Consider the following 11,696-nt stretch of genomic DNA (forward strand, 5'->3'; position numbering starts at 1 on the left):
ATAATGTTTGTGGTGTGAATTTGTGATTGATTGATTGTGGTTTTTTTTTTTTTGGTTTGTTGAGGATGATTGTAGGAATCTCTAATTTTTATTTTTTATTTATTTTTTATTTATTATTATTATTATTTTTGCAAAGGATGATTGTGAATTGAATTTGAATATGTGATCGTGTTTGAGGTTTGGGAGTCTCTATTTGTCTCAGAGTTTTTTTATTTTTTTATTTTTTTTATTTTTATAAATTTATTTTTTGTAACTGATGAGTGGGAGAGTTTGAGTTAAGAAAGTGAGATGTGAGTTGTGATTTATATATAGTTTTTGCTAAAATATTTGACTGTGAGTTGTGATTTATAAAGTGATAATATATAAGCATTGATTATTTGACACTTTGACTATTTGTTGGTAGAGGGGCAATATTGGGAATAGGCAACAGAGATAAAGAGAAAAAAGGAGATAAAAAACATATAATGCATTATAAATTATAGGGGTGGCAAAATTTGACACGACTCGCGAACCCGACACGACTAACCTGTTTATAAACAGGTCATGGGTTGAGGCTAAATGGGTTCGGGTCATATTCGGGTCGACACGGCTGACCCGTTTAATAAACGGGTTGTGTTCGTGTTTAACATGTGAACCCGTTTGACCTGTTTGACCCGTTTAGGTAATAAAGGTATTAAATTTTGTTATTATTGCTTAATTTTTGTTGTTGTAATTATATGTTTATTATTATATTTATGGTTGTAATTGTATTTTAATTTTAGATATATAGAAATTAATAATAGATTATTTAGATCATATATGACCTATTAATTAAACAGGTTATTAGTATTAATTTTTACATGACTTATTAATTAAACAGGTTAAACGTGTCGGGTTGGGTCAACCTGTTTAATAAACAGGTCGGGTTCGGGTCAACCCATATAGCAGAGTACTTATGGCTCAACACGACACGAACCCGACCCGCGAACACGAATTGACACCCCTAATAAATTAGTAGTGGGGGTATAGGTGTGTGTTTGGGGCAATAGGTGACAAAGATAAAAAGACAAAATGACAAAGATAAAAACAAAGATAAAGAAACAAAATGAAATAAATAATATAATATATATGTGACACAAATTTATCAAAATAAAATTGTCAATGTTTGATTAGTCCTTTTGTGAGATAATAGATATAATTTTTATTTTATTTGTAGATCATGAGAAATCAACTACAATATTTGATTTTTTTTTTCAAAAGTAAAGATTTAAATTCAACAAATATGGATGTAGTTGTGAATTTTTTTGATTTTTTTTTTCGCTTATCTCTGGCCCCCCTTAGTTTTAAATCCTGGGTCCGTCCCTGGTACTGAGTACTGATTGGAGCCAGCGGTCAGCCACGGCGTTGTACAAATTTTCAACCTCGCAAGACATTGCCATAGGCCACCATCACGCTGCCTAGCCTCAACCGCCATAGACCCACTTCACTGCCACTACCCTTAGCACCTCCGGCAGCTTGATCTGCCCAACCCACCATTGTCTTCGACAGCTACAGCCATGGTTGTCAAAATTTCGATCTGGATCCTACGATCTTATGATTTTACGATCTCACCTGCTTAAAACGATCCAGATCTTTCAAGGATCTTTGCGGTCATTCAGGATCGGTAGGATTGTACGATTTTGATGATCCTAAACGATCCTGATTTCTTGTAATCTTCTTTAACTTAATAGAAGGCTTAATTGGACCCAAATGAAAAATAACATCATAATAAACTAAGTTTTTCTATTCTAATGTAGAGATATAGAGTGTTAGTTGGACCCAAATGAAAAATAATATCCCAATAGAGTGTCACGTTTTGAGGTTTTTGACCTCTTTAAATGATGCTTACAAATGGATATAGTGATATATGGTAATTACATCAAATGGATGCAAATTTATGAATGAATGTATAATTTATGTAACTATTTAACATTCCAATATGTTTTTTTTCTCAAATAATATAGGATCTTACAATATATGATCCGATTTTACGATCCACGATCCCACCTACTTTTGAACGTCAAAACCTAACATAACATTGATATAATGTTTGTGTTGTGAATTTGTGATTGACTGATTGTGTTGTTGTTATTGTTGGTTTTTTTTTTTTTTTTTTTTTTTTGCCTGAGGATGATTGTAGGAATCTCTAATTGTATTTTTTTTTTTTTTGGTTGTTGCAAGAATATGTGATTGTGTTTGGGGCTTGGAAGTCTCTATCTGTCTCAAAGAATTTTATTTTATTTTTATTTTTTGCAATTGATGAGTGGGAAAGTCTGAGTTGAGAAAGTGAGATGTGAGTTGTGATTTATATATAGTTTTTGCTAAAGTATTTGATTGTAAGTTGTGATTTATAAATTGATAACATATAAAACATTTGATTGTTTGACACTTTGACTGCTTGTTGGTAGTTGGGCAATATTGGAAATAAGCAACAAAGATAAAGAAAAAGAAGGAGATAAATGACATATAATGCATTATAAATTAGTAGTGGGGTACAAGTGTGTTTGGGGCAATGGGTGACAAAGATAAAAAGACAAAATGACAAAGATAAAAAAAAAAAAAAAGATAATATATATGTGACACAAATTTATCAAAATAAAATTGTCAATTTTTGATTAGTCCTTTTGTGAGATAATAAATATAATTTTTATTTTATTTGTAGATCATGAGAAAATCAACTACAATATTTGATTTTTTTTTTCAAAAGAAAAGATTTAAATTCAACATATATGTATGCAGTTGTGAATTTTTTTGATTTTTTTTTTTCGCTTATCTCCGGCCCCCTAGCTTTAAATCTTAGGTTCGTCCCTGGTACTAAGTACTGACTGGAGTCAGCGGTCAGCCACGGCGTTACACAGACCGTCAGCCTTGCACAACGTCTCCACAGGCCACCATCATGCTGCCTAGCCTCAGCTGCCATTGCCCTTAGCGCCTCTGGCAGCTTGATCTGCCTAACCCACCATTGTCTCCGGCAGCTGCAGCCTCCATCCCTAAATTCCAATATGCCCTTTCAAGTAGTTTTTCTCTCTTTAAACTTCAAAACCTAACATAACATTGATATAATGTTTGTGTTGTGAATCTATGATTGACTGATTGTGTTGGTTTTTTTTTTTTTTTTTTTTTTTTTTTTGGCAAAGGATGATTGTGAATTGAATTTGAATATGTGATTGTGTTTGGGGCTTAGGAGTCTTTGTTTGTCTCAGAGATTTATTTTTTATTTTTATACTGATGAGTGGGAGAGTTTGAGTTGAGAAAGTGAGATGTGAGTTGTGATTTATATATAGTTTTTGCTAAAGTATTTGATTATGAGTTGTGATTTATAAAGTGATAATATATAAAACATTTGATTGTTTGACACTTTGACTGTTTGTTGGTAGTGGGCAATATTGGGAATAGGCAACAGAGATAAAGAGAAAGAAGGAGATAAAGGACATATAATGCATTATAAATTAATAGTGGGAGTACAGGTGTGTTTGGGGCAATGGGTGACAAAGATAAAGAGATAAAATGACAAAGATAAAGAAACAAAATGAACTAAATAATATAATATATATGTGACACAAATTTATCAAAATAAAATTGTTAATGTTTGATTAGTTCTTTTGTGAGATAATAAATATAATTTTTATTTTATTTGTAGATCATGAGAAAATCATCTACAATATTTGATTTTTTTTTCTAAAGAAAAGATTTAAATTCAACATATATGGATGCAGTTGTGAATTTTTTTGATTTTTTTTTTCGCTTATCTCTGGCCCCCTAGTTTTAAAACCTAGGTCCGTCCCTGGTACTAAGTACTGACTGGAGTCAGCGGTCAGCCACGGTGCTGCACAGACCGTTAGCCTCGTACGACGTTGCTAAAGGCCACCATCACGCCGCCTAGTCTCAGCTGCCACAGACCCACGTCGTTGCCACTGCCCTTAGCGCCTTCGGTAGCTTGATCTGCCCAACCCACCATTGTCTTTGGCAGTTGCAAACTCCAGCCTCCATCCAAAAATTCCAATTTGCTCTTTCAAGTAGTTTTTCTCTCTTTAAACTTCAAAACCTAACATAACATTGATATAATGTTTGTGTTGTGAATCTGTGATTGAGTGATTGATTGATTATGTTGTTGTTGTTGTTTTTTTTATTTTTTATTTTTTTTTTTATTTTTATTTTTATTTTTTTTAATTTAAAGGATGATTGTGAATTGAATTTGAATATGTGATTGTGTTTGGGGCTTGGGAGTCTCTATCTGTCTTAGAGTTTTTATTTTTATTTTTATTTTTTTTGCCACTGATGAGTGGGAGAGTCTGAGTTGAGAAAGTGAGATGTGAGTTGTGATTTATATATAGTTTTTGCTAAAGTATTTGATTATGAGTTGTGATTTATAAAGTGATAATATATAAAGCATTTGATTGTTTAACACTTTGACTGTTTGTTGGTAATGGGGCAATATTGAGAATTGGCAACAGAGATAAAGAGGAAGAAGGAGATAAAGGACATATAATGCAGTATAAATTAGTAGTGGGGGTACCGATGTGTTTGGGGCAATTGGTGACAAAGATACAGTACTATGGCTTTTAAGGCTTGCTTGGATTCCTGTAATTTTGTGGATTTGAGTTTTGTTGGGCCGAAGTTTACTTGGTCCAATAAGAGACAAATAACGGACTTGATACTCGAAAGGATTGATGGTGTTTTGCCAACCCATTATGGAGAATCCTGTACCTAGAGGCTATTGTTACTCACTTACCTAGAACCTTTTCGGACCACCATCCTGTTTTGATCGAGTGAAGTAGGCTGAATTTTAATTCTTTGAACAAGCCATTTTGATTCCAATTTATGTGGCTCATGCATCAAAATTTCCCTAGAATTGTTAAAGAGGCATGGCTTGAGAACAATCCCTTACGGGTGGTTATTTCTAATTTCACGGTGAAAGCTAGAAAATGGAACTGTGAGGTGTTTGGATATATATTTGCAAAGAAGAGAAGGGTGCTGGCTAGGTTAAATGGAGCCCAAAAAGCACTAGCTGATAGGTTGAGTGATTTCTTGGTATGTTTGGAAAAACAATTACTTGATGAATATGCTCTAATTTTGCTACAAGAGGAAGAATATTGGGCCTTAAAATCAAAATTGAATGCAACTACTTATGGGGATCGAAATACTTCTTATTTTCATGTCTCCATTGTGGTTATAAGGAATTGGAACAAAATTACATGTATTAAGGATGGGAGAGGGGATTGGATTTTTGAAGAGGAGGGGGTTAAGAATCACATTCGCTCCGGGTTTGAGAATCTCGACACCACTGGGTTAGATATGGCCCCACTTTCTTCCCCAATCTCACAATTCTCTTGTTGTTATTTCATTGATGAGGATCAAGCTTGGATTGGCCAAGCAGTCAATGAGGAGGATGTTAGAGATGGTTTATGGGCTTTAAAACCTTTCAAGGCTCCTGGACCAGATGGGCTGCATGCTGGCTTTTTTCAGCAGTTCTGGCCTGACGTAGGAAGATACATATGTTCGGTGGTAATTGCTGCCTTTAATAGTGGAGTTATCCTGGACTACCTTAATGAAACACTTATCACTCTCATCCTAAAATGCTAGTACCCTGAGTCTTTGAAGAGTTATAGGCCTATTAGCCTCTGCAATACGATGTACAAAGTAGTGTCAAAGATCATAGTGGGAAGGATTAGACCTCTAATAAGCAAGCTGATTTCTCCTATCCAAGCGGCTTTCATTTCCGGCAGGAAGGGCATTGATAATGTGGTGATTGTGCAAGAGTTGTGCTATGCTTTAGATAGGATAAAAGGGAAGGAGGGGTATATGACTATAAAAGTGGATTTGGAGAAAGCCTATGATAGATTGGAGTGGAGTTTTATTCACCAAGTGCATAAAGCTTTTTGGTTTCCTCAAAATCTCATTAAGTTGATCATGAGTTGTATTATCTCTTCTAAGGTTTCAATTCTATTCAATGGAAGTGCTTTGGAACCTTTAGCTCTCTCAAGGGGAATTAGATAGGGGGACCCCCGCTCCTTTTATTTATTCATTTTGTGTATGGTGTACCTTGGCCATCTAATTGAGAAGAAGTGTGTTGAGGGTGTTTGGAAACCTTTAAAAGCTTCCCGAAATAATATAGGCATCTCTCATCTTCTATTTGCGGATGATATAATCATGTTTGCTAAGGTGTACAAGGAAACTTGTGAGGCGATATTAGAAGTTTTGTGCAACTTTTGTAAGGAATCTGGCCAAAAGATAAGCCTTGAGAAATCAAGGATATTTTTCTCTCCGAATGTGGATTTGGAAGTGAGGGATGAAGTTTGTGAAAGATTGTGTATCCAAGCTACAACAAACATTGGCAAATATCTTGGAATTACAATCAAGCAGAGAGGAGCACCAAGGAATCAGCTTAACTTCATTGTTGAGAAAGTGATGGGCAAACTTGCAGGGTGGAAAACTCAGTTCCTATCTTTTGCTGGCAGAGTTGTGTTGGTCAAATAAGTTATGGTAGCGATTCCTAATCATGTGATGCAGGGAAGGGCTCTATCGGTCCATATATGTGATAAACTGGACAAGATTAATAGAGATTTTCTTTGGGGCAGCACCAGTGAAAAAAGAAAGATGCATTTGGTTGGATGGAGTAAGATTATAATAGATAAGGAAAATGGAGGATTGGGAATTCAAGCAACAAAGGCAAGGAATATTGCCCTTTTAGCCAAGCTGAATTGGAGAATGAACCAAGAAAAAGAGGCTTTATGGTCTAAAGTGATTTTGGGGAAGTATTGTTCTGCAGATAGGAGAAGGTCGAGAAATTCGAATAAGTTGCTTGCATCTCCTAATTGGGTAGCTGTGAATCTGGGCTTTAAAACCTTTGAAGAAGGTATATGTTAGGGTGTAGGCAATGGTGAAAAAATAAAAGTATGGACTAACTGTTGGGTTAAGGGGCAATCCTTAAGGGAGTTGGTGCAAGGGCCACTGACTCAGCTAGAGAGTGAAACGGTGGTTGCTAATTTTATGTACAATGGAGGTTGTGGTTGGAATTGGGAAGCTAACTCATTTGATCTTCCTCAGGGTATTAATGTTAGGATTGGATTGGTGGATTTATGGTGTAGCTGGATTCGAGGTCAGCTAGGCCTCCAAGATAGAGAGAGAGAAGATAACAGAGAAAAAGAAAAGGAAAAGTTGCATTGAAGAATACACTTTGCTTGGTTGTCCACTATACAACTCCTTGGTCTCTTATACAACACCAAGACAACTGTTAAGACCCATCATTCTCTAACTGCCTCTACCTGACTTGCACAGTCCTAACCGACTCTAATGTATCTCACATATGGACAATGTATCTCACATATGGACACTTAGGCACGTATACTCACTGCTGCAACACCGCCCTCACAACACTACATCATAGCTTGCATCATTGCTGCATCACAGCCTGCACTGCATCATCACAGCTTGCACTTCATCCCAGCACCAACCCCCTCTTATTATACAACATACAAACCTGCACTCTTATTATACAACATACAAACTACATACAAACCAGCACCCTTATTATACAACATACAAAATATGCCTAACAATTAAAGACAAGATCCGAGCCATTCCTTGCCAATAAACTGGAAGAGCTGAAGATATTATAATTTGGAAATTTTTGAAGGATGGTAATTTCTCCACGAAGTCAGCTTATGATCTTGCTAACTTGGATCAGGAACAAAATCCCTCCTTCCAAGGGTAGTGGATTTGGAAGTTAGACATGCTTCCAAAGATTGTCAACTTCCTTTGGCTCATCATACATAATAGTGTGCCTATGAGGGATGTGCTTACCTCAAGAGGGATTGATTGTGAAAGAAAATGCCTTCTGTGCAAGAATCATAATGAGTCAATCATTCACGTGCTGAGGGAGTGTGTTTTTGCTCGTGATTTCTGGCATAAAATCTGTGCACCTGTAGCTCTGATTGGACTGGCTTAGGGTTAATTGTCTTAGTAGAGTTACTTACCACTCAAATACTCCTTGGTCATACATTTTTCCTTTTGCGTTGTGGTGTCTCTGGAAGCATAGGAACCGGGTGGTTTTTGAAAATGTTGCACTAAACCCCAATCTGCAGAAACAATGCATAACTCAAGCAGTGGAGTATTTTTATTGTGTGGGGAGAATAAAAATGCAAAGAAGTAGGGTGGTTGTAAATGTTAGGTGGAATAAGCCCCTAGTTGGGTGGTTTAAGCTAAATATTGATGGAGCTTCAATGGGGAACCCGGGCAAGGCTGGGGGAGGAGGACTTATAAGAGACAGTGCTGGTTTTTGGGTTAAAGGTTTCTCAAGGTCCCTAGGAATTGGTATCAGCATGTTAGGAGAGTGTTGGGCTCTTAGAGATGGGCTGTTTTTAGCTATCCAACTCAACATCCAAAATTTGGAAGTTGAATTGGATGCAAAAGCTGTTGTGGATTTGATTAACTCTAACTCCCAAACTAATGCAGCGTATACTACTCTTCTGGTGGATTGCAGGTTGCTACTAAGCCAAATTCCTCATGCTAGGATGAGCCATGTGTTTCGGGAAGCAAATCATAGTGCTGATGCGCTTGCAAGGAATGGTAGCACGATGGAGGAAGAATTTTGTATTTTTGATTCAACCCCAAACTTTGTAAAGGAGTTGTTATGCTTTGATGTTAATGGGGTTAACTATTGTAGGCTTTCAGCCACGAACTTAGCCATTTTGGCTTCCTAGTTTGTCTTATTTAATCCTTTTAACAAAAAAAAAAAAGGAAAAAAAATGAAAAAAAAAAGAAAAAATGAAAAAAATGACAAAGATAAAAAAACAAAATGAAATAAATAATATAATATATATGTGACACAAATTTATTAAAATAAAATTGTCAATGTTTGATTAGTTCTTTTGTGAGATAATAAATATAATTTTTATTTTATTTGTAGATCATGAGAAAATCAACTACAATATTTGATTTTTTTTCAAAAGAAAAGATTTAAATTCAACATATATAAATGCAGTTGTGAATTTTTTTGATTTTTTTTTTTTTCGCTTACCTCCAACCCCCTAGCTTTAAATCTTGAGTCCGTCCTTGCCCCCACATAAGATGCAATAATATAGTGGTCCATTCCATATGGAAAGGGGAGAATATTGCATCTCATGGTCTTGTTCCTAAAAACAATAATATGGAATTTCCAAAACCACATCTGTGCAATGCAGTAGATTGAACGGATTTTCACGATTTCCTCTTTTAGCCTTCTTTATGCGCATCTATGCTTTAAGAAATTTCATTCGTAAAGCTTAATTTTTCTGTTATCTAACTAAGCGTTTTAGTTACAATCAGAAGCAAAAAATTAACTTAAAAATAAATCTTTTTATTTGATGAATACCAACATGATTTATATTTCACAACACAATTCCTACTTTTCTTTCTTGTTGAGTGACCACTGACATGCATCCAAGACCCGAAAACACTGTTTTATAAGAACTTCAATAATATCACTTGCATGATTGCTTTTGCATGAAATCCCTCACCTCCCTAATCATCAAAGAATGCTCTGGAAAATCAGGAAAAACATAAAATGAGTGAATCGCATTCTCATACTCGATCAAATACGCTTCTTTCCCAGCTCTGTGCAACCCCTCATAGTACTTCTTTTGCCAATCCTGTAACGGGTCAAACCCTCCAACAAACACAATCGTCGCTGGGAAATTCACCCTGGAAATATCAACTGAATTTGGCCCGAAAACATTAGCGGTTGCATGGTCTCGGTTCGACCCTTCTGGTAAAAAAGCCTTCCAAAACCAGTCTGTATGTTCCACCTTAATTACTGGAGCTCTATCAAGTTTGTTCTCAGATTCTGTGCGTTCTTCTCCACCAAAAAATGGCTGCAAAGCTATAAGTCCAATAACTTGCAGCTTAAGAAACTTGGACTCACTTGCTTTGAGTGCCACATGGTGCGCTATATTGCCTCCTGCACTGTCTCCAGCGAGAAAACACTGCTTCAGATTAGCATTTTGGGGAAATTGTTCCAAGTTTTCTTCATCAATGAACTTTAAGACGTCAAAGCCATCCTCGTATTGGCATGGATACTTATGCTCCGGTGCAAGCCTGTAGTTGACAGAGACGATAATGGAGGGGATTTCTCGAGCGAGTCTTCGGCAAAACTTGTCAAAGGGTTTTGAGTTGGCTGCCATTAAAATAAAGCCACCTCCATGGAAGTAGAAAATGATGGGGAGGCTGGTTGCTGTGGTTGTGGTAGTGGCGGGTGTGTAGAGGCGGAACCAAAGTTCGCGTGAGGGGTCGACAGTGATATCAAAGCTTTTGACACCATTGATGGGGTTTTTGGAAGGAGAGGATTTGAGGTCGAAGAGGTTCAAGAAAGTACGGTTGACAGTGCCGTTAGAATTGAGAGAGTTGTTAACGGCAAAGGAGTGAATGGATAGGAGGAGACGGACCTTCCATGGAAGGTGTGGTGATAATATTGGTTGTTGTGTCTGAGCCATGTTCTTGTGTGTGAAAATAAAACTTAATTGATGGGTTTAGACAATTTTGATATTGCTAGTAGTTGTTTTAATAAGCTATTTGATTAATGGAGTTGATGAAAACAATGTTTAACTAATAACTACCCTGCTTCCAAACCAACAATAGCATTAAAGTTTCAAAATTTGTCATAATTTAAGATTGTGGTCAATAGTTATTCGGGGAGATAATTACTTGGTGAGATTTGAATTGAGTATTTGATATAACATATAAAAACAAAATTTGAGTACTTGATTGAAAAACTTAAATCAATATGTGCTATGAACTTAACTATGTTATATTGATCATTCACTTTTCTAATTTATATTTAATGAGAGACTTCATTACTTAACTATTAAATTATTACCCCTCAACCACCGCGCACCCTTGGTACGATGGTCACTTCAAGTATAAATGTTTGTGGGGTGTGAGGGGTAAGGGCCGGAGTTCAAATATCTAGGAAGGAGCTTCACACGTATATATAGTTAGATTACTTTAGAGTAAAAATTCTATCTTGTATCAAAAAAATTATTACCCCTAAAAAAAAAAAAATCTATCACATTATTCATGCATAAATATTTGAATGCTAATAAACAATCACTTTTATATAAACTTGTATATTATTTTTTCTTTACCATGTGCAATCAATCATTTTCAAATTAGGCCAAAAGTCGTGGCACAAAAAATGCTTCTTAGATATATATATATATATATATATATTTAATGGTTTAGTTGACGTAGCTTCCTTCCTCCTATCTTTAAGAGATTAAGGTACTGTACCAGGTTTATTGGTTCGGGTAACCGGGGAAGTGTATAATGAGTATTGATACTGGACCATTATAACTCTGGTTGATGATCTTTTGAATGTTACTTACAGTTTGATGCATCAATGATAGAATCAAACAATTAAAAAACTAAACCTCATCCTGCCAATTTCTCAATTTGTGGTGAATTATTAACAATACAGTTCAGTTTTCTCCAAGCTTCCAATAATATATCTATGTTATAGGTTTACCCCATAGGATGGTTTCCAGGAAAAATTTGAAATCCAAATGGTAATACTACCAGCTTACTCTAGGTGTGGACACTAGGCAATGGAGAGAGAGAGAGAGAGAGAGAGAGAGAGAGAGAGAGAGAGAGAGAGAGAGAGAGAGAGAGAGAGAGAGAGAGAGAGAGAGAGAGAGAGAGAGAGA

General features: G+C 35.9%; 2 protein-coding genes across 2 annotated transcripts; one reads left to right on the top strand and one right to left on the bottom strand.

The window, feature by feature from the left end:
* The first annotated feature begins 4,848 nt into the window (after positions 1 to 4,848).
* Positions 4,849 to 5,601, top strand: LOC136066659 (uncharacterized). The gene has a single exon (XM_065771343.1). The coding sequence runs from the start codon at positions 4,849 to 4,851 to the stop codon at positions 5,599 to 5,601; it is 753 nt and encodes a 250-aa protein (XP_065627415.1).
* A 3,878-nt stretch (positions 5,602 to 9,479) lies between these two features.
* Positions 9,480 to 10,487, bottom strand: LOC112038685 (probable carboxylesterase 18). Its single transcript, XM_065771353.1, has one exon. It carries the CDS (start codon positions 10,485 to 10,487, stop codon positions 9,480 to 9,482), a length of 1,008 nt encoding a protein of 335 aa, XP_065627425.1.
* Positions 10,488 to 11,696: the final 1,209 nt, after the last annotated feature.

Source organism: Quercus suber, unplaced genomic scaffold, assembly GCF_002906115.3.
Source record: "Quercus suber isolate HL8 unplaced genomic scaffold, Cork oak 2.0 scaffold_42, whole genome shotgun sequence".
NCBI classification, from domain to species: Eukaryota; Viridiplantae; Streptophyta; class Magnoliopsida; order Fagales; family Fagaceae; genus Quercus; species Quercus suber.